This window comes from Clupea harengus, chromosome 11 (genome assembly GCF_900700415.2).
Source record: "Clupea harengus chromosome 11, Ch_v2.0.2, whole genome shotgun sequence".
In the NCBI taxonomy this organism is placed as follows: Eukaryota; Metazoa; Chordata; class Actinopteri; order Clupeiformes; family Clupeidae; genus Clupea; species Clupea harengus.
In genome coordinates this window covers 10,714,493-10,737,169 of record NC_045162.1, presented here as the reverse complement: position 1 = coordinate 10,737,169, position 22,677 = coordinate 10,714,493, and the positions used below count along the sequence as shown (strand labels likewise).

Genomic DNA, 22,677 nt, shown 5'->3' with positions numbered 1-22,677 from the left:
AAAGCCATAGCATTACATCAGGATCATCATTTTACAAGCAAGTTATCACTACAGTGACTGTAAATACTTTCAGCAACATGCACACACATCCCTTGAACAATAACGTTACTAGCAGCTATCCACACTGGCACGTTACTGTACTGTTCTCTAGATTGTCACCATCCTAGCTAGCTACCTCCAGAGTCTCTCGCCAGAGACGGAATAAATAACAAGAATAAAGAATCGTTGTAGGTTATTAGCTAGCTTGAAATATTATATACAGATCTTACCCAGTGGTGAAATAACATGACTAGTCTACAAGGCTGTGCTGGTTGCATTTAATGAAGAGGTGGTTTCTCATTTTTTTTATTGAGACCTGTATGCATTTGCTTCGATTATTGTTGTGTCCACTTCGTTGTTGATCTTAATATTTTGGGTATATCCTTCCACTGCATATTGCAGTCCCTTTTGCCTTGATCTGGAGGATATCGTGGAGGTATTACTCCAAAAATCATCACTCACACTGACAGCTATAGCGCTTGTCCCCGTACTCGCCATGGCTTTTGGCTTGACAGTTCCGGGAATTGTGTCGGACATAGCAACAGTAACTAAGGGGGCGGGGCCCTGGCGATCGGTCAATTGTTTGGGACTTCTCTATGTAAAGAAATGGACAGGCCACCTCTCTCAGGCCCTGCCCATTTTCACCTGCTGATCAGGGTTCATCATTCTCAACAGTTTACACCCACCTCCTCCTGCCCCGCCCCGCCCCCCCCTCTTTTTGACCTTTAACCTTCTGTAGCATTTTTCGAAGTTATGCAGTGGGTGGAGTTAAGCTTAGAGCTGGGGTGAAGTTACAATTTAATGTATGTGCAATACATAATATAGCTAATGTATGTGCAATACATAATATAGCTAATGTATGTGCAATGTGGTAAGCAATTCCAATTGATGTCTGAGCCTTTACAGAGAGAAACACGCTGTAGGTCCAATTCATTTTAATATCACCTTACATTGCTTACACAACCAACAACTGACAAAACAACCTTTTTGAAAAACTAAGAAAGTGATCATACAGGTACGTTAAAGAAGCAGCTGGTCTTCATGTGTCAGTGTACTCTCCGTCAAAACATGCTGGGACAACATGTCTGGGCTGAAACACAGAAATCACAGTCTGTACATGGATGATTCATGTCCACGACCAAATAATATAACAAAACACTGAAAATCCACAGTTTCAGCTGATCACATTGTGTTGAAACAATGAAACTTACCTGATGGGCTCTTGTAATACCTCAGTGTCTTCAAATTCCAATTCTTCAACAATGTCCACCTCAACTCCAACCAGCAGTGTCTTGCTCACTGTGCAAAATAAACAAACAAACAAAAAACAACAAGATTTACCTGTAAGATCTATTGGCATTATAACACTGAGATTTAAATACTTCTAATTCCTTAATTAAAGGGCATGAATCAATGTATTTCTCAAATTGAAACCAAATGACAAACGGTTATATCTAAACATGTACAAAATGGCGGGCCCTGATCGTTTAATGCATGGAGTTTTGGTCTAAATCTAGCGAGCTAACTACTGAAAAGGTATGCAAAAACCACACACACCACCAACAGCCCAGTTATTAAAGTTTGAACATGCTAAATGGCAATATTGGTGCCAATATGGTTGCCCCCATTAGTGCCAATACTGTTGCCCTGTTTTCACAGGGTGTTTCATCCCGGTCCACAGAACTACACAGTGCATATAGCCTGGATGGCTACTAGGAACGGCAGGTATGTTCACCTGTCTTTCACATGACCTTATTCCATCAAGTAGTTTCTTGTAAAAACATACCTCAAAAAAGGGCAAATTGTTGCAAAGTGTTGTTTTAATACACAATTAAATAAATATAAATATAAGAAAAATAAGAAAAAATAAATAAATATTACATCATAGAGTCTTAAATCCTTACCACCGAGACAAGGGAAAGGTGAGCAAGTCCATTGTTCTGCAACACCTTCACAGCTTTCTGTTGGCGTATAAAGACATGCACAACCATTCTCCTCACTTCTATCTGAATAGCGATAAGGATGATGGTGTACGTCATGGCTGCTAGTGTGCTCGCGGTAGGGGAATATATGTCCAGTCCACACTTCAGGAGCATCCTGATCTTCGTCTAACACCCTGTGAATGTGGAAGTCTGATGGGTCTGTAAGGACAGACCCAAATGCTTCTCCACCACCTTCACAAGGACAGCATCGTTGTCTGTATAGATGTGTGGCTTCATCACCATCTGTTTGCACAGAAATGGAAGGGAGGGAAGAAAACAGTGGGTGGTAGTAGTGGTGTGTGTGTGTGTGTGTGTGTGTGTGTGTGTGTGTGTGTGTGTGTGTGTGTGTGTGTGTTTGTTTTCAAAAGATTCAAGGATTATTGTGACACACTAGCACCAAAAGTGACTCCTTATATACTGTAGTATCTACAACTCAGAGCATTTCACCCCTTGCTAATAGATAGATCTGCATTAAATCATCACGCAGGACTTTGAATCAGCAACTCCCATCGAAAGCCAGTGCCTGGCATTGATTAGTGGATCATTTCATAGAAAAAAAACTGTCACTATCAGCATGTTTATGGATACATGTTTATGCATGTGTTCATGTCTATGTGTATGTGATGTGCGTGTTTATGTATGTGTGTGGGGTGTGTGGTGTGTGGTATGTGTGTGTGAGTGTGTAGGTGGGGCATCTCTGCCATGACATCATGTGGCTCCTGCTCCTGCTCCTGCTCCTACTCTGCAGTGATCCAAGAGGCTTGCTGTGAGGGAATATGGCTCTGTGCTGCAAGGCATCTGCTCACGTTGGCAAGCCTCAAGATGAATGCAGAGAAACAGAGAGACTCAACACCGCAGGTGCCTGTTATTGAACAGCTAAAACATTTAAAAGTGAAAAAGAACAACGGTAAAAAAATATATAAGCAGGGCAGTAACCAGTCTGGTTATTCCGTACACCTGCTTGTCATCAGGATGGATTTAGAAACGCATGTCTTTCATAGGTGACAAACATGATTTTCCGTTAAAGGTATTCCTCTGTATTGACATGGTACAAATAGCCTTATTACTTATGGGACAAACATCTCTATTACGCAGTCACGCTCACCTGTGTAGTAAGAGCCATTTGGATTCTCCTCAGCCCACAGCACATCGTCGTCCTCATCTTCGTGCCTCAAAGGACGACAGGTGAAACTGTCCCGATCTCTTGGACATTGGCGACAACACAAAAGCGCTGTGCTTGACACTGAGCAGCCTAAGTTCCGTGGATCCATCCTCTAAACACATCAAAATGACACGCCACACAGAAAGCCCATCGGTGACGAGTGTTTGAAGCCGTGCGGCTGCTTGTTGGGTGGTGTGGGTGTAGCTGACCGTGGACACCCCTATACTGAGACCCTGATCAGGACTTCCTCAGCAGATAGGAGATGAGGCAACTCCCATCCCTCACCCCCACCCTCACCTGATGGCTTGCCCTTCTATTTATAAGTATTTTGATGTCATCATCACCGGCCATCATTTTATCTATAGCTTTTCTTTGTCTTCTGTGTCTCTGACATCTCAGCTATAGCTAGTACAAATATCAGGGAGATGGAAGACAAAAATGTGAGGAACGGCTTTCACGATGATTTCATGATTTAATTCATGTTGATTTCACGATGATTTCATGATTATTTCATGTTGATTTGTAGGGATATGCGCTCCCTTACTCCACAGTCTAGAGTCAATTTGAAGTGAAAACTTTATACTTGTAGTTTGCTTGATACTTTAAACTGAGCACTTACAAATACTGAAATAAGGCTGTTTCACTATGTTCTGTCATGGTGCAAAGCCACATCTACACATTTGTATTCCTGAATGGTTTACATGAAGGCCCTCAGATTAATTTTTTATTTATTTATAAGGACAGCCATCAACTCACCTCATAATTATATCCAATAAAGAGCAAAACTGCAGTCAATTTCGAGTTGAAAACTAGTATGTATGCTTAGGTAGCACCGAAATCATACATTCAATGGTTGTAAACTGGATGAAAACAAAAACTTGCTACCATATAATATTTCGGGCATTATCCACCTGAAGTCGATTGGTCTGACAGTGACTGAAGGGAAGGTGTCACGCCACCCTGTGGACATCTGATGAAATCTGCAAAACATCAGAGGACTAGTTCAGAATGCAGCAGATTTATAAGTTTCAACTTCCATAGACTGGTTATTAAGGTTTTTTATGTAGGCCTTGATCCGGTCGATAGCCGAAAACCTAACCTTCGTTAGGTCAAAAGTAACCTGAAAAAGGAGTTGGTTTAGTTTCACTGAAACTAAAGGCTATTTGTTGGGTGCGTCTGTGTCTTTAAACCGGGCCCCTTTATCCTCCCATTTAGATTTAAGGAGGGGCGGTATTGTTGAGTAGGTTGGGCTTCCGTCCTAGACTCAGTGGTGTCAGTGAAGGCCTATTTACTACTGCAACATGAGCTACCCAGGATATGCAGGAGGGGTATGTATAAAAACACATTTTCCGGACTATATCCCGCATTTAACCGACTACGATCTCACGCTTCAGGGAACACTCCCCCAGTTAAATATGTAACGTTAGCTTTTGTCACTCGTTTGAATACGGAAAACGTTGAACGGGGAAACAGACCCAAGTTGATCCTCCTATTTCCTGAACTGATGACCGTTTTATATCTATACTATATATGCTCATCTATGCACATTTTCTTGTAGTAGGAATGTGCAATGCAAAGCTCTTTTCCACACAATAACTACATCCTAGTCTAAGACCTGGTTGAATTAGATGAGGCCAATCACTATCCAGGATGTAAAAGGCACGTAGGGCGTTAAATTGCGTAACTGACGCATATGATTTTGTTTCTCATTCTCATTCTACCGGTTCGGTTTAATTCAGTGAAGTTACAAGGCTAACTGTTGATTATACTTAGGCTACTGTCACACCTTCATGTCCAAAAGCTCATTTGACTACTTGGATAGAAATAAGGCATAGTATTGTGCAGGTGTCACTATTTTGCTGGTAAAAAGGTTTCTCTGCCATCTATATTATAGAAAGACAATTTGCAGTGTCTTACAAAGTAATGCTTTACTCCACAGCCTGACGAATTTGGTGGTAGAAATCACAGATTGGCATTGGCAATAAATCTGATCTAATAAATCACATTTTTAATCCTAAAGTCTACTTTGCACTATGGTAGATAAATGCAATCAACAATTAGATCTTGTTTTCTGCGACCTGAACCACAGAATGGCAAGGTTTCTCTGCCACATTAATTCTTTGGGCAGTCCCACAAGTGGTTGGTGTTTGTGTGGGCCACCCACAGCTGTGTCTTTCCATTGTATGTGGCGGTTAGGATTTCTATGTACAAATGATCGTATTGGTCAGTTGATTGTCCCATTTTCTAGATACTTTTCTTTGAAACTATCTTTTTCTTGAAAAAAATGTTACTTACTAGTTAAATAACAGCAGAGGCCTTTAACCTCTAACAGTATTTGTCAATCCTATCAAGCAGATCAAATATGGGTTAGGGTCTGTGTATGCACTCTGGGCAACTAATCAGTTTGATCCTGATGAAGCTTCTCTCCCCTCTGTGTGTTAGTATGGAGGAGCACCACCCGGAGCCCCAGGGTATGCCGGCTTCCCCGGCCAGCAGCAAGACCCTCTCTTTGGATACTTCTCAGGTGTTGCCGGACAGGTAAGGTGAAGTGGGTCTCTGTGCCTCTGTGTGGTATTCCTGTTTATGTTGCCAGTGCAGTTTCTATTTTATGAGGAGTGGACTTTAATAAAATGGCTAGTATTCTTTTACATTGGCTGTTGTTGGGATGCTTTGTTTGCGCTCATTAATGTATGTCTTGAAATGTGTATCTTTGGTTACACAGGATGGCCAGATATCAGCAGAGGAGCTTCAAACATGTCTAACCCAGGCCCAATTTTCTGGAGGCTATAAACGTAAGCATTTACGTAAACTTCCTTAATGACAGAAATGTTTGTATTGCAGTTGAACATTTTAGCTTGGTCAAACCAGGGATTTGTCAGAGAACATAATGATTCTGTAGAAACATGAAGCTCTGCAGATGGAACTAATTTACTCTGTTTGTATACAAGTTACAGAAGGAAATAAATGGATCTTTGGAACAACTAGCTTGCTTTTGAGTAACAGCAATAGTGTGAACCTTTCCTGAAATTTATTAGCATATTATCATGATATTTACTATAATTTGTATCATTGCCAGCTTTTAACCTGGAGACATGTCGGCTGATGATCAACATGCTGGACGTATCCTTTACAGCTTCTCAATGTGAGCAAAAAAGGGCAGGTAGCCCACAATGTTGTTGAGTCCTGCAGGCAGTCCACATTGTTGTTGAGTCCTGCAGGCAGTCCAGATTGTTGTTGAGTCCTGGAACTTTTAGCAGGGCATGATGCTAGCACTGTTGATTTCACTGTTTCAGACTGTATGCATGGCAACAATTAAGATTCCTTCAGTTCCATTTACAAACTGGCGAAGTTGGAAGGTAATTGTTTGCAGACTGTCAGTGCTCCTTAACAGAGCATTGCTCCAGAGAGACATGTCCTGCACCATGGGCTTCAATGAGTTCAAGGAGCTGTGGTCTGTTCTCAATGGTTGGAAGCAGCACTTTATGTCTATCGACAGGGACCACAGCGGAACAGTGGACCCCCAGGAGATGCAACAGGCTATGGCCTCTATGGGTATGGTCCTCTTCCAATTTGGTTAGATTGTTCTAGATAATACTTTTTTTCAGTGGTTCCCTATAGAGTGCTGACCTATTTGTGTGTGGATTCATTTTATTTCATGTTTTTCGTAGGTGGATTACACAGGTGTTTGTTTCTATAGAAACAAATGTTGTTTGTTGTTTGTTGTTTGTTGTGTTTAGGCTACAGACTGAGCCCTCAAGCCATGAACTGCGTTGTGAAGCGTTACAGCACTCATGGGAAGATCACCTTTGACGATTATGTGGCGTGCTGTGTGAGACTCCGATCCCTGACTGGTGAATATGATCTGCTTGATCGTTTGGATTTCTCCTCAGAATTGAAATGTTCATTTGCATTAGCTTACTGTGACATTTTAAAATATCGTTCCTCCCAGGCTCAAAGGGTAAACAACAGCTAGTAAAATGCTAATGAGAGCTGCTATGGATATTTAACCAATCTGCATTTCACCTAGATCTGTTCCGGAGGAGGGACCAGGCCGGACAGGGTGTTGCTTCATTTCAGTATGATGATGTAAGTTTCCACTGTCTATGGTGACACATCCTCTCAGTCTAACTGTTTTTATTTTTGTTGTCTTCATATTGTTTGAAGTACCGGTATGGGTAAGGACATGGACAATGATATTGTTGTATATTTTTCTTTTTCTCCAGTTCATCCAGTGCACCATGTCTTCCTGAAGAGGCTGCACATAGGAAATTCTGTGACCACTGCACACTATAATACCACTGGCAGATATATCCGGAATAATAATCATATATGTTAAAGATAACCATTTGCTAATGAATAACATTTTTTTTATTGTACTTTTAAAACCTTTTCACTTACAGACTACTTTTGTATACATCTCAGTTTTGTATGTGTTATTTGTCTCTATAATTTGATCTCATACAGCAGTCAGTTGTCACTTTTACATGCCTTCAACCATAAACCATAAAAAGCCTCTAAAAATGTGTATAAAGTGTAATAAAGGCGCACTGAACGCAGTTTTGCTCTTCTCTGCCTGGTCCGTTTGCTCTACTTTGTAGACTTTCAACAGATCCTGGCTCTATGGTGGCATTTTAGTGCTTGAAAAGGAGCCAGGTAAAAAACGAATGTGTATGTCACATTGTGTGTGCATCAGTGTATATCACATTGTGTGTATCAGTGTATATCAGACACATGCAAAAGGAACTGGCTGAACACAACTGACTGCCAGTGTCCAACACAAAGAGGGAGTTAGAGGCCATTACCTTATTTTGTTTGGCTTGGCTCAAAACAGCGCCATGATGTCGGGTTGGAACAATTCTGTGACTCGCCCATTGTTGGCACAGTGCCTTGAAGCCGAGCAGCTCGGTCCACTGATTCCCATGTGTAGCTGTTTGGACATTGGGTGATAGGGTTAGAAAGTCCAAACAGCAAAGTCTAATGTGTGACGTTCTCAGAAAGGTTGTTAAGACATGAGGGACATTTCTTATCAAATCAACTAGAGATTCCCACCTGTTCCCACATGTTTTTTTTGTCTTGTGGATGATGAATCAATATGATGGAGAAATCCCATTATTAGAGCCATGGGGGAATTGTCTAAATTATATAGCAGGTTTAAGGGTTTCATAAAGCCACTGAAATATGTTGTACACCTGTCATTTTGCTCATGGGGACAGATAGATACTTGATCTACAAGGTTTTGGTCAATTTGGCACATTTCAATGGGATTTGTGTCATACAGCCCTTCTAAAATGAACAAAACAAAAAAAACATATAAAAGTACTGCTAATTAATATTTGTCTTCCTGCTGTAAAATACACTTTTTTGGGGTATCTATGCAGTTTCAAGGCCATAGGTGATTTAATATAACAGAAACAGGCCTGTAAAGATGACTCCAGAATGTCCGACAATCAAATGTGGGACACATGGTAAAACAAATCAATTGCCATGAAGAACAGATCTGGTGTATCAATAATGTAAACATTGAAGATGTACCTTCTTTCAATTTTTCAAAATGAATGAATGAAATTTGTTACATTATCCATATTTTGAGGTTTGGACTGCACTACCTCAAGAACTCAAGTGCAAGGAGTGCATATGCATGTAGGATAAGATTGAAATCAACCATTTATTTCTCATTTTTCTTTTAGGTTTAAGTTAGAAAATATCAGTTATTTGGATATGTGATATGTCTGGTATAGCAGCAGAATTTTCACGTTTGAAATTTGGACTTTTCAATGGCTTTCTGGGTGGTGTAAAAGTTATGCCTGGAAATAAATGTCCTTGCAATGCACAATTCTGCGTTACATCAGTTACCATAGCTTAAATCGGTAATATTCACCCATTTTACATCAATGTAATCACAAGTTGGACTGTTATTTGCCCACCAGAGGCCGCCAAAGACTATAACTATTTCCACCTTGTCTAAATATTTACTACTTTTATACCTTCAAAAGTCTTACTATTAGGTGAAAGATGACTAGTGGAAATGTATTTATGTCGAATCCAGCCTTTAATAGACAGTAGCCTTTAATAGCCTTTATTTAGCCACAAAAAAACATGTATTAAGGAATCCCCTTCATTTATTTTGAAATTTTTTATTTAAAAGAGATAAGATCTTCAATTTTACATTATATATACACCAGATGATGCTGTTAATGAGGATTCATATGCCATATTCATATTCAAAATTTGAGGTGGGGAAATAAAAGTAAAAAACAGTGGAATTGACATGGAATAGCCCATGAGGTCAGTTAACACAGCAGGATATTTGAGACTGTCTGAGGGGCTAGGTTCAGTGGCAAGTGCAACCAAATTGCACCAAATTTCACATCTTATGTAAGTGAAGGCAACAGCAGTATATTCATGTTCAGGTGAGGCCTGAAACATGAATTGCTTAATGCTGGCCATTGAAGAGCAGGATAAACAAATGCTAAATAAGGGAGATAACGCAAACATTCCCCCTTGTTTGGCTTGGTCTGATGTCCAATGTCCACTGTCTATTGAGCCAGCTTCAACTTTTATTTATTTTTAGAGGTAGATGCTTACTGTAATGTCCCGCCAACCCCTGTATTACAATTTCAAAGAACCAACCATCTTATTCTTTTTGATAAATTCTCTACGACAAGAGTTTTAGAGATAAGATCCCTTTCCACTTTCCACAAAAAAACTAAAACAAGCAACTTTCAGGCCATCATTGACGCATGTCAAACTCACACTATCAGTGATGGAGGTTATGGATGTGTAGGCTGTGACCAACAAGGATATTTTGAAATGCCTCCCAATGCAGAGTCCAACATTGATTGATGACATCAGCATGTTCCTGTGGTAGGAGGCTCTGGTTGTAGCCCGTTCTACTGACTCCTGTTAGAGGGCAGTCCTCAAGTGGTCAGATACTAGGCTTTGGAAGCACAGTGGTCAGATACTAGGCTTTGACTGCACAGTGGTCAGATACTAGGCTTTGACTGCACAGTGGTCAGATACTAGGCTTTGGAAGCACAGTGGTCAGATACTAGGCTTTGGAAGCACAGTGGTCAGATACTAGGCTTTGGAAGCACAGTGATCAGATACTAGGCTTTGGAAGCACAGTGGTCATATATTAGGCTTTGGTACAGTACAAGCAGCAATGAGGATCCTACTGTGTGTGCTCCTTGGATTGCTGTTTGCAGTCTCTGTGAGTATGTTGCACTGAATATCTGTTGCAGAGGAAACTAGTCAGAGGCATGATTTTACTGAGAAGGATTCTCCACCATCTTGTGTTCGTATGATCATCTCATTATTACTCTTCTGCTGTACAAGAGAGCACCCTGGCTGAATGAAAAAGTGTTCTTTTATTGTTGTGTGATTGATAGTGTGGTACAAAAGGTTCCTGTCAGCAGGTTACATATTTATTTACCTTTCTAGGGGGAGGGAAAAAGGGGAGAGCCTAAGACATCCACTGGGTCTTGTGTACCGATCACAATACCTCTATGCCAAGACCTGCCCTACAACCACACCCTCATGCCCAATATTTATGGACATGCCAGTCAGGAAGACGCTGGTCTAGAGGTCCATCAGTTCTGGCCCCTGGTGAATATCCAGTGCTCCCGAGAGCTAAAGCCTTTCCTCTGTTCACTGTATGCCCCAGAGTGTGAGTCTGGGAGAACCCGCGCCCCCTGTAAGAGGACCTGCCAGGCAGCAAGACAAGGCTGTGAGCCACTGAAGAGGAAGTTTGGTTTTGAATGGCCTGAGAATTTCGACTGTGAGCGGTTCAGTGAAGAGACTTGTGAGGCGGTCAGTGTTACTGCCACTGTAAGTCTACCCTGCTCTGGATCAGGAGGTCCTCCTCACAGCAATATCTATATCTAGCCTGAAAACCTACTTATATTACCTTGCCTTGCCTTGCTGTTTGCAGTCTCGGTGAGTATGTTTCACTGAATATCTGCTGCAGAGGAAATGTAGGCATAATTGTAAATTACCATCCTCCCTCCATGAAAGTGCAAGGAATGTAGAAAATAATTCTTCCATGGCTCTAATGTTTTTCAGAATTTTCCATCAGATTGATTAATTTCCACCAGGAAAAAAATAAAAATAAATTTGAGGTGGGGAAATAAAATAAAAACTCCAGTTGAATTGACATGGAATAGCCCATGAGGTCAGTTAACACAGCAGGATATTTGAGACTGTCTGAGGGGCTAGGTTCAGTGGCAAGTGCAACCAAATTGCGCCAACTTTCATATCTTATGTAAGTGAAGGCAACAGCAGTATATTCATGTTCAGGTGTTCAGGTGAGGCCTGAAACATGACTTGCTTAATGCCGGCCATTGAAGAGCAGGATAAAGAAATGCTAAATAAGGGAGATAATGCAAACATTCCCCCTTGTTTGGCTTAGGCTGGTGTCCAATGTCCACTGTCTATTGAGCCAGCTTCAACTTTTATTTATTTTTATTTATTTTGAAGAGGTAGATGCTTACTGTAATGTAAGTCATGTCAACCGCTGTATTACAATTTCAAAGGACCAACCATCTTATTTATTTGATAAATTGAAAAGTTTTAGAGATAAGGTCCCTTTCCACTTTCCACAAAAAACTAAAACAAGCAACTTTCAGGCAATCATTGACGCATGTCAAACTCACGTTATCAGTGTTGGAGGTTATAGATGTGTAGGTTGTGACCAACAAGGATATTTTGCAATGCCACCCAATGCAGAGGCCAACATTGATTGATGACATCAGCATGTTCCTGTGGTAGGAGGCTCTGGTTGTAGCCCGTTCTACTGACTCCTGTTAGAGGGCAGTCCTCAAGTGGTCAGATACTAGGCTTTGGAAGCACAGTGGTCAGATACTAGGCTTTGACTGCACAGTGGTCAGATACTAGGCTTTGACTGCACAGTGGTCAGATACTAGGCTTTGGAAGCACAGTGGTCAGATACTAGGCTTTGGAAGCACAGTGGTCAGATACTAGGCTTTGGAAGCACAGTGATCAGATACTAGGCTTTGGAAGCACAGTGGTCATATATTAGGCTTTGGTACAGTACAAGCAGCAATGAGGATCCTACTGTGTGTGCTCCTTGGATTGCTGTTTGCAGTCTCTGTGAGTATGTTGCACTGAATATCTGTTGCAGAGGAAACTAGTCAGAGGCATGATTTTACTGAGAAGGATTCTCCACCATCTTGTGTTCGTATGATCATCTCATTATTACTCTTCTGCTGTACAAGAGAGCACCCTGGCTGAATGAAAAAGTGTTCTTTTATTGTTGTGTGATTGATAGTGTGGTACAAAAGGTTCCTGTCAGCAGGTTACATATTTATTTACCTTTCTAGGGGGAGGGAAAAAGGGGAGAGCCTAAGACATCCACTGGGTCTTGTGTACCGATCACAATACCTCTATGCCAAGACCTGCCCTACAACCACACCCTCATGCCCAATATTTATGGACATGCCAGTCAGGAAGACGCTGGTCTAGAGGTCCATCAGTTCTGGCCCCTGGTGAATATCCAGTGCTCCCGAGAGCTAAAGCCTTTCCTCTGTTCACTGTATGCCCCAGAGTGTGAGTCTGGGAGAACCCGCGCCCCCTGTAAGAGGACCTGCCAGGCAGCAAGACAAGGCTGTGAGCCACTGAAGAGGAAGTTTGGTTTTGAATGGCCTGAGAATTTCGACTGTGAGCGGTTCAGTGAAGAGACTTGTGAGGCGGTCAGTGTTACTGCCACTGTAAGTCTACCCTGCTCTGGATCAGGAGGTCCTCCTCACAGCAATATCTATATCTAGCCTGAAAACCTACTTATATTACCTTGCCTTGCCTTGCTGTTTGCAGTCTCGGTGAGTATGTTTCACTGAATATCTGCTGCAGAGGAAATGTAGGCATAATTGTAAATTACCATCCTCCCTCCATGAAAGTGCAAGGAATGTAGAAAATAATTCTTCCATGGCTCTAATGTTTTTCAGAATTTTCCATCAGATTGATTAATTTCCACCAGGAAAAAAATAAAAATAAATTTGAGGTGGGGAAATAAAATAAAAACTCCAGTTGAATTGACATGGAATAGCCCATGAGGTCAGTTAACACAGCAGGATATTTGAGACTGTCTGAGGGGCTAGGTTCAGTGGCAAGTGCAACCAAATTGCGCCAACTTTCATATCTTATGTAAGTGAAGGCAACAGCAGTATATTCATGTTCAGGTGTTCAGGTGAGGCCTGAAACATGACTTGCTTAATGCCGGCCATTGAAGAGCAGGATAAAGAAATGCTAAATAAGGGAGATAATGCAAACATTCCCCCTTGTTTGGCTTAGGCTGGTGTCCAATGTCCACTGTCTATTGAGCCAGCTTCAACTTTTATTTATTTTTATTTATTTTGAAGAGGTAGATGCTTACTGTAATGTAAGTCATGTCAACCGCTGTATTACAATTTCAAAGGACCAACCATCTTATTCTTATTGATAAATTGAAAAGTTTTAGAGATAAGGTCCCTTTCCACTTTCCACAAAAAACTAAAACAAGCAACTTTCAGGCAATCATTGACGCATGTCAAACTCACGTTATCAGTGTTGGAGGTTATAGATGTGTAGGTTGTGACCAACAAGGATATTTTGCAATGCCACCCAATGCAGAGGCCAACATTGATTGATGACATCAGCATGTTCCTGTGGTAGGAGGCTCTGGTTGTAGCCCGTTCTACTGACTCCTGTTAGAGGGCAGTCCTCAAGTGGTCAGATACTAGGCTTTGGAAGCACAGTGGTCAGATACTAGGCTTTGACTGCACAGTGGTCAGATACTAGGCTTTGGAAGCACAGTGGTCAGATACTAGGCTTTGGAAGCACAGTGGTCAGATACTAGGCTTTGGAAGCACAGTAATCAGATACTAGGCTTTTGAAGCACAGTGATCAGATACTAGGCTTTGGAAGCACAGTGGTCAGATATTAGGCTTTGGTACAGTACAAGCAGCAATGAGGATCCTACTGTGTGTGCTCCTTGGATTGTTGTTTGCAGTCTCTGTAAGTATGTTGCACTGATTTTACTGAGAAGGATTCTCCGCCATCTTGTGTTCGTATGATCATCTCATCATTACTCTTCTGCTGTACAAGAGAGCACCCTGGCTGAATGAAAAAGTGTTCTTTTATTGTTGTGTGATTGATAGTGTGGTACAAAAGGTTCCCGTCAGCAGGTTACATATTTATTTACCTTTCTAGGGGGAGGGAAAAAGGGGAGAGCCTAAGACATCCACTGGGTCTTGTGTACCGATCACAATACCTCTATGCCAAGACCTGCCCTACAACCACACCCTCATGCCCAATATTTATGGACATGCCAGTCAGAGAGAAGCTGGTGTGGAGATGGATCAGTTCTCCCCCCTGGTGAAAGTCAAGTGCTCCCCAGCATTTAAGCCTTTCATCTGTTCAGTGTATGCCCCAGAGTGTGAGTCTAGGAGAACCCGCGCCCCCTGTAAGAGGACCTGCCAGGAGGCAAGACAAGGCTGTGAGCCACTGATGACGAAGTTTGGTTTTGACTGGCCTAAGAAGTTCGACTGTGAGCAGTTCAGTGAAGAGACTTGTGAGGAGGTCAGCGTTACTGCCACTGTAAGTCTACCCTGCTCTGGATCAGGAGGTCCTCCTCCTTATCGCAATATCTATATCTAGCCTGAACTCCTACTTATATTACCTTGCCTTGCCTTGCTATTTGCAGTCTCGGTGAGTATGTTGCACTGAATATCTGTTGCAGAGGAAACTAGTCAGAGGCATGATTTTACTGAGAATGATGAGCTTTATAATTTGCAGGTGAAGTTTATGTTCGTGAGAGATGGGTTGCATTCACATTGTTCATTTGAAATCAGAGGTGCATTCAATTATATTGAACAGAGGTGATCGCTTTTTCTTTTAACTTTTACATTTTAATGTTTTTTTTTTTAAATATTCCAAATGGTTCAATGTGAACTGTAACCCTCAGTCCAGCGTCCATGTTAGTGTGTGTTTGCAAATCACAGAGTTCACAGTGAAATCAAAGCAAACAAAACGCTGCTGATTGTTTGCTATCTTGAAAGCACTTCTGATCATGTTCAAAATACAGTAATTGATATTACATGAATGTATTACATTACATCTCTTGTTGAGGATATTAGATGACCTAAATATAAATCTTAGATTAATACAATTTTTACAATGTTTTCTAGTAGTTCATATTGTAGTCACTTTAGAGCAGGGGTGCCAAACTCAAATACACAGAGGGCCAAAATGAAAAACTCCGTCCAAGTCGAGGGCCGGACATACTCAATATTAAAAAAAAAAAGAAAAAAAAAAGATATATTATATGAACTTAAGTTTCAGTGAAGAGACTTGTGAGGAGGTCAGCGTTACTGCCACTGTAAGTCTACCCTGCTCTGGATCAGGAGGTCCTCCTCATACCAATATCTATATCTAGCCTGAAAACCTACTTATATTCCCTTGCATTTGAATAAGTGTTGATTTGCTGTAATATAATATAATATCAATGATGTGGCAAACTCCATGTTTTAACAGAACATCAAAAAGTCAGATCTGTCCTCATTTCTGAAAAGAGAAGGCGTTGCAGATTTGAGTCCGACAACCTGCCTCAGGCTTTTTTTCCACATTGATGTATCCTTTCAAAGGAACTGTCTACCTTGCTGTTGATTATGTGGGTTATGTTATATTGTATATTGCCACAAGATTTCAGTAAAGTTATTCTGTACTTATTTACTGAAGGAGCCAGAATTGTGCAAGTTCAAAATAATACAAGTACAATGGCATCACTATCAATCCTCAATGTCAATGCCATATTTAAATGTCAGCAATCCATAATGTTTCTTTTGTGGCTATATACTGTATTACCATAAACATGTCTAGGTTCCTTACAAACGCCTCCCAGAGAGATGGGTCAGGTGATCTGAACGGGGAGGAGTACCAGGCACTGAAGAGCTATCTCTCTGTCCTAAAACAACAGTTTACTCGCTGGCTGCTTGGACCTCGTGAATACTCCATGTTTGATCGGATTCTAAAGGAACATGGTAAGAAATGGGCAGCCTTTTAGAGAAATGGACGGCCTTATTGAGTCAGCCTTGAGCTAAAAAATCTGGCAGAAATGCAGGCGGGTAGGTAATGCTTGATGTCCATTTTTTTATGTCAACCAGTAGACTTAACCAGTCAACGCTAAATCAGCTGGTTGTAACATCAGTGATGATGTAATTTAACCATGGGTAGAAAAAGTTTCAAAAAAGGCTGTAAGCCAACAGTTTGTATACTCATTGCATTAATGCGTCATTAGCCTAGGGGCAGTAATTAGCCTATGGGCAGTAGTTAGCCTAGGGGCAGTCATTTTCAAACAGAATACAATATTTATCTAACTGACAGTGGGGTAATTTAGGCCTAATTCGTATGTCACATAGCAAGCATAAATTGGTCCACCAATGAGTTTAGGTCAGCACCCCATTGGTGGTGGGCCACTTCTGGTCCGTTTCCGGACCACCATCCGGACCACCATCATCTTTAGTGTAACTGGGCATGGATATTCAGAAATTAACATAAAATGTTATTCAGCAATTATCCAGCAATTTCTAAAATTTCTAAACCATATCTGTCTAGTCAAAACATCAGCTGCTAAACAGAGGAAGTTCATGGCAGACCTTCTAGAAGGCTCTCAAGGTGAAAAATGACTCGGCCAATTAAAGACTTATGTTACGCTCTGGTAACATGAAAAAACAGTGAGTGGCCAAACAGTGGGCCCTATGTCTCTATAGTCACCAGCGGACCGCACGAAAACCGCTGAGGTAAAAGCCAGCTCTGCCCCCAGTGGCCTTTTGCTATCAGGAATCTTACACCCCTTTAGCATTTTAATCTATCTGTATTCAGGGATTCATAAATCCTTCAATAAATGGCAAAAAGGAGCCTGCGCATTCTCCATTGGCTAGAATATTAATGCCAGTGCAATGTCGCCCTCTAGCGGGGTAATTAAAGTACTGCATTTTTAAATTCAACTCGTCATGAGTATTGGACTTGAGAGAACCATATGTCGCTACCCGATGGTAGTCCTCTACCGGATAGTAGTCCCGCACATCGCGCATGCTCAGACACAAACGGTTTACGGCAGAATGCGTTTGTCTTAACGCATAATGTGGGTATATTTAATGTAATATTTAATTATTAAACGTGTGGAGACGGAGTAAGGGTAAAGGGCAAATAGTTTGTATTATGAAGAAGTAAGAAAATATAGCAGTAGGTAAAACAAATAAAGCATTGATGTGCTAGCCAATAGAACTTGACAGGGAGAACAAAAGAGCATATCCAGTATATCTTCAACTTCTTTATTATACAAACGTTAAGAACTTACAGCTGTATACAATGACGAAACTTCTTAAAGTATACCGTCTTTCGCGAACTTCCATCAGCTTTAGCCAGCGATTGTATTCCGCTGTCTACAGTGGCGACTGATCGGGTAGTGCGCATGCGGACTACCATCCGGTAGAGGACTACCATCGGGTAGCGACACCATAGCTGATACACAAGAGACAGTGCGACAAGAAAACATTCATCATCTAAAAAAATGGAACAGCTTACCATATCCTCTCCGCGTGATGACCCGACCTTATAGCCTATGTCAGCATATATATTTATGTGCGTCTGGATACAATTTACGCTAATTCACACAATGTACAGAAGTATGGAATTTCCCCCTGTCTTTAATTCATAGCGTGGCCTTTCAGACTAAAACAACCCATCATTTTTAGAGTGAACTCACCTTAGGAGGCAGTGGCGATTTCAGTGATCGACGTCATATATAGCATTTTATGGTTGGTGAATTTTGATAGGATAATTTCATAACAATTTGAAAAAGACAGCAGAAATCAGTCAGCAGAGGTTTAGCGGGCGCACACAAGCATATGAATTATGAAACGCCTAACCGGATAGCCAAGCGAAAATTGCGAGAGGGAACGAATGAACACGACAGATGTTGAAGGTGCGCGCGAGAGAGCGAGTTGCCGCACGAGAGAGGTTGAAGGATCATTTAGTGCGCGACAGAAACCCCAAAAATGTGTTATCATGGGCGACAGAGGATGTAACTGCGCGAGAGAGTTTTGGTTGTTAGTGCTATAGTTTGAAATTATGTTTCTATTTTATTCAAATAACACCTTGCAATTATTTAACAAATATGAAAAGTAGTTAATTTGTTGTTTAATTGTCAACCAAAGTATTTATTCATAAATAAATGGTTAATAATAGATCAAGGCCCACTATCTTGATAACTACCTGTTATTTATCAGGTATCTATTAATTTACCTACATGTTCTACTATATGTTTATTAAGTAGTCAATTATTAACCATTAATAATTAACTATTATTTTTTATTTATTTGTACTTGTATTGAAGGCTTTCAAAGAATATAAAATGCAGACATTCAAACCAGTCCGTATTTCAACAAGAGTTGAATTTATTTATTTATTTTGAAAAGTCTTCTCAGCATTTGTCTGAAGGGGAAGCAACCGGACGACTCCTCAGCAGGGCCAACCAGGGTGGGGGCCCTCCGCCTTACACGGCCAAAAATCCTCCAGAACCTTCTCCTGGTAGCGTTGGGTCTGCCATGGGGATTTACCAGGGCAATGGAGGTCTGAGAGGGCACAGTGATGAACGCATGGTCGCCGCGGTTCAGGGTTACTTCAGAAACCACAATCTGGGCTGCGGCAGCTGGTGTGAGGTTCGCCTGAATCATGAGGGCTGTGGCCTCCACACTGGGTCCCAGGGCGGGTTCAACCATGGCAGTGGTCTTGACGATACCAGTGAGCACCTCCTCAGGAGACAGCAGAGGGGCTTCACTGGAGGTCAGGTCCTGGCTGACTGGGACCTCAGGAGCAAGGTCACACAGGCCCTCCCCCTCCATGTCCACCAGGACAATGTCGTCCTGGACGACTGCCTGGGATGTCACCTCAGGGGAGCTGGCGGCAGGGAGCTCAGCAACAAGTGCGAGCTCAACCTGCTCAGCCTCTTCCGGGCTGACATCTTCAAGCATGAGGTTGTCGTCCAGGGAATCATCAGGGTCTGTTGCCTCGTTGGTTAGAAGGAGAGTGGGGGTCATCTCATCGGGGGTGGGCTCAGGGAGGGGACTGGGCTCCTGGACCTCGCCCCAACAAAGGCGTGGGCTGGGTGACTTTCCCTCGGGAAGCGGAGACGTATCACCTATACTGCAATCCATGTTGGCTTTGTCCTGTAAAGTGTCACCTGCAAAAACTGGACAAGAAATGAGGGACAGCACGCCTGGCAGCTCTTATTATATAGGCCTACACGTGACGTCACAACTAAACTTTGTAAGAACTACGTAAATATAAATATGGATGCATTGTTGCGTCATTGACGGCTTGTGGTACACTGCGTCCTAAAAGCATACTTAGGCTATGCAGTTTGCAACAAATGGTTCATGTTTGAACCTCGTAGGCTAGTCTATAATCATGAATCCCAAATATCAAGTGGTAATACAGCCTGTGTTTGTTATAAATGCGTCTAAAACTCGTACAAGACACTGATTGAACAAGTAAAGCACGATGTTGTTTTTTTGTAATTTATATGGAAGGCTGATAACAATAATGATAGCATATCATCTACAGAAATGTATGTTCTCTAAACGTCTGTTGAATATTGTTGCAGAAATCCACCAAGACTGACTGAGAAAAATAAAGTCTCGGAGATTTTATAACAGATTACTCATGCAGCAGCCTTCAAAATAGATATGTAAATATATAAATGTTTAAATACATAAATGTGACATGAGATACGACTGGCGTATTTTGAAACATTAAAAAAGTAGGCTACCCTGTTTTCAACTAATCACGGGTGATTTGCGTGCGGTATCAGGAGAGCGCTGGAATATGGCAGATTGTTCTTTGCTCATGTTCATCTGAAACACACTATATGAGCCAATAGCCCTGTCGAGCAATGGTACAGGCCTCATTTATTGTTGATAGCCCATCAGCGCTCCGCGGCATGCCGTCAAATGGCAGCCTATGGTGACGAGGCCTAGACGTGTATCTCTATGCGTGAAAGGGAGCAAGCTAATTTTCATGCAGAATAGGCATACAGCTGCATAATAGTCAATACGGACAACATCAGTAAAACAGCCGCACGCAGTGATTAGTTGAAAATAGAGTTGCCTCCTTTGAAATGCGTCAGTCGTAACACTGACTGGTCTTTATTTCATATTCTTTGATAGCCTTAAATAGATGCAAGTAAAAAATGGAAACTTATAGATACCTATTTAACAATGGAAACGAATAGATAACTAATTAAAAATAGAAAATAATAGTTACCTAATTAACAATAGGTAGTGATAAAGATAGTGGCCATTGTTCTGTTATTAATTAATTAATTTGTATTCAACACTGTGCTTACTATATGGCAATCAGAGAGTTAATTCATTAATTTAGTTAATTAATAATGTTAGTTTAATAAACTAACAACAAGAACAATAATAATAATAACAGTAATCACATGACCATTTTAAAGTATTATAATACTGAATTATACACTCATATAGCATATAGCATTAGAATAATACATTACATTATTTCCATTACATGACTTATTACATATTGAAGTGAACTGGTGATACGTATTTTCAAAGAAGATATATAATTATGAAGCTATATATTACTCTAATGCCATCAACATTAACACCTAGGCCCATGAATAAGATATATTTTTGAGAAATAATATTAAGACATAGGGTGGTCCTGTTTTGATCACAATAATTCCATTTCACATTAATGCATATCCACAATTTTTCTGAAAGTGTATTTCTGAAGTCTGTCATGCAGCTACTCCTGCCATCTTGGAGAACCTCCTTCTACACCGGAGATGTCCCTCTGGTTTATCAGTGCAATCCTTTTCTTCACAGGTGTGTCTTTAAGCCAGAAGACAACAGAGGCTATATGGACTACTTACAGCTTTGGCAAGGAAAGCAAGTATGATGATTTTGTTGCCATGGTGGCCGGACTGATCACCATGAAAGGTACGAGATGGAAGACATGCAGGTGTCACACACTAGTGCTGTGTTTTATTGAAGGTTTAACCCCGAAAGAAAAGGTATTTTATGCTCTGGTATGTTTTTCTCCAGGTCGGTTTGATGCTAAGCTCTTGTCCGGTTTACCTTGTGATTGCAAGATAGCTGCGTTTACCTTTGATGAGGTTAGGGCCCACATTTCCATTATAGAAATGAACAATGCATAAGGAGAAGTAATAAGGAAGACAAATTATGAAGAAAAAAAAACTATTTCTCTTTGTCTCTATTTAGTTAATCTACAATACAGCCCTATGAGCCTTCATATTCGCAGTGGAGAGGACAACCTGTGGTCAGCGATCAATAATTTAGCTGCACTCCTGGGATCAGATCTTCAGAGGAAAGAAGACAACATGAGCACCTGTTCTCTGTGTCATTTGCTCTTTGGACTATTACTCGAATTCTGTTTGCATTTGTATTTTTGCTTTTGCTTTTGTCATTACATCTTTATTTCAGACGCCAAGTTCCATATAAAAATAACAGACATACAACTATAAAAAAGAGAGAAAAACAAAAAGATACAACATACATAATACAGTGCATTAAAAAGTATGAAGACTTTTGTGCCAATGTCGTCTTAAGTTCGAAGTAAATCGATAGCAGCTCTTCAGAGGGTTGACCAGAGCCTCTACTATACAGTTCTCAGACCTGTCCAGTCGACACATGAAACCATACATCAATTGTCTCAAGAGCGCCTCACAGGTTGGTACGTGCTTAGACACAAACAACTGACTAGCACTATGCAACCTATAGGCACATGAAGCAGCAATTTAAAAGCATCATTGTAAGCTACTTTCAGTCTGTGTATACTCCTTTGTTATGGAAACAGTTGGAAGAATGTAAACATGTGAACATTTTTGAATTATATAATAAAAATAATAAAATTAAAACCGTTGGCCCGGCTGAGTATTTTCCCCTTAGGCAAATGAAAGCATTGAGATGTCAGTGCCCAGGTGAGCTTCAGCGAAGGCGTCATGTGCACACATTCACCAGTAGGTGGCAGCAGTAGGCTATATTCCATCAGGGACACTCGTGAAATCAAATGCTTCCGAGGGATGAGAAAACTTTCCAGTGCAGCACAGACGATTTCTGCACGGAGCCGATTGTAGTCAGTGCACAAGAAAGCTTTCAAATGTGTCACCTGAATGTTTTTTGAATATGTTTAGTAAGACGGGTAGGAAAAGTAGTAGTACTTTGTAAGCTAATCATGGCTGACGAATTGATTACACATACTAAAATGTCATTCAAGTAAAAATAAAGTAAGAAATTGAAACAGAGGATTAACAGATGAATGAAAGAAAACCTGGTGAATGATTCAAAAGTACATCCAAACAATTCAGAAGAATACATACAAAGGAATAAACAGAAAAATAGGGAAAACTAGTATACCAGTAAAGGAGGTAAGAGCAATGGACTGAAAAAAAAAGAA

At 41.0% G+C, this 22,677-nt stretch overlaps 3 protein-coding genes across 6 annotated transcripts; 2 read left to right on the top strand and 1 right to left on the bottom strand.

The window, feature by feature from the left end:
- Positions 1-957: 957 nt before the first annotated feature.
- Positions 958-4,182, bottom strand: LOC116222476. 3 transcript variants are annotated; one of them, XM_031576757.1, is made up of 5 exons: positions 4,095-4,182; positions 3,127-3,295; positions 1,944-2,264; positions 1,251-1,338; positions 958-1,129 (listed from the first exon to the last, which is right to left on the bottom strand). In XM_031576757.1, exons 2-5 carry the CDS (start codon positions 3,290-3,292, stop codon positions 1,060-1,062), a joined length of 645 nt encoding a protein of 214 aa, XP_031432617.1. In that variant the 5' UTR covers positions 3,293-3,295; positions 4,095-4,182; the 3' UTR covers positions 958-1,059. The 3 variants fall into 3 exon arrangements, with proteins under 3 accessions (XP_031432617.1, XP_031432618.1, XP_031432619.1); XM_031576758.2 differs by lacking the exon at positions 4,095-4,182 and adding an exon at positions 3,940-4,027; XM_031576759.2 differs by lacking the exon at positions 4,095-4,182 and having other exon boundaries at positions 958-1,150; positions 3,127-3,513.
- Positions 4,183-4,363: 181 nt separating this feature from the next.
- On the top strand, positions 4,364-7,739 carry sri (sorcin). Its single transcript, XM_012829149.3, has 8 exons — positions 4,364-4,511; positions 5,626-5,721; positions 5,906-5,975; positions 6,260-6,303; positions 6,588-6,735; positions 6,921-7,034; positions 7,211-7,269; positions 7,407-7,739. Exons 1-8 carry the CDS (start codon positions 4,485-4,487, stop codon positions 7,431-7,433), a joined length of 585 nt encoding a protein of 194 aa, XP_012684603.1. The 5' UTR covers positions 4,364-4,484; the 3' UTR covers positions 7,434-7,739.
- A 2,405-nt stretch (positions 7,740-10,144) lies between these two features.
- On the top strand, positions 10,145-22,138 carry LOC105901660. 2 transcript variants are annotated; one of them, XM_031576974.2, is made up of 9 exons: positions 10,145-10,393; positions 10,624-11,010; positions 12,522-12,908; positions 14,386-14,772; positions 15,709-15,804; positions 16,076-16,214; positions 21,087-21,200; positions 21,306-21,376; positions 21,483-22,138. In XM_031576974.2, exons 1-9 carry the CDS (start codon positions 10,346-10,348, stop codon positions 21,504-21,506), a joined length of 1,653 nt encoding a protein of 550 aa, XP_031432834.1. In that variant the 5' UTR covers positions 10,145-10,345; the 3' UTR covers positions 21,507-22,138. The 2 variants fall into 2 exon arrangements, with proteins under 2 accessions (XP_031432834.1, XP_031432835.1); XM_031576975.2 differs by lacking the exons at positions 10,145-10,393; positions 10,624-11,010 and adding an exon at positions 12,044-12,291.
- Positions 22,139-22,677: the final 539 nt, after the last annotated feature.

Excerpts from the sequence above, each read along its gene's own strand:
- LOC116222476 (XM_031576757.1), bottom strand. The coding sequence starts at position 3,292 with ATGGATCCACGGAACTTAGGCTGCTCAGTGTCAAGCACAGCGCTTTTG. Across the intron at positions 2,265-3,126 it reads AAATGGCTCTTACTACACAG|ATGGTGATGAAGCCACACAT; the intron begins GTGAGCGTGACT and ends CTGTGCAAACAG. Across the intron at positions 1,339-1,943 it reads ACCTTTCCCTTGTCTCGGTG|TGAGCAAGACACTGCTGGTT; the intron begins GTAAGGATTTAA and ends TATTTTGCACAG.
- sri (XM_012829149.3), top strand. The coding sequence starts at position 4,485 with ATGAGCTACCCAGGATATGCAGGAGGG. Across the intron at positions 4,512-5,625 it reads ACCCAGGATATGCAGGAGGG|TATGGAGGAGCACCACCCGG; the intron begins GTATGTATAAAA and ends TCTGTGTGTTAG. Across the intron at positions 6,736-6,920 it reads ACAGGCTATGGCCTCTATGG|GCTACAGACTGAGCCCTCAA; the intron begins GTATGGTCCTCT and ends TGTTGTGTTTAG.
- LOC105901660 (XM_031576974.2), top strand. The coding sequence starts at position 10,346 with ATGAGGATCCTACTGTGTGTGCTCCTTGGATTGCTGTTTGCAGTCTCT. Across the intron at positions 10,394-10,623 it reads GATTGCTGTTTGCAGTCTCT|GGGGAGGGAAAAAGGGGAGA; the intron begins GTGAGTATGTTG and ends TTACCTTTCTAG. Across the intron at positions 15,805-16,075 it reads GGCTTTTTTTCCACATTGAT|AGAGATGGGTCAGGTGATCT; the intron begins GTATCCTTTCAA and ends AACGCCTCCCAG.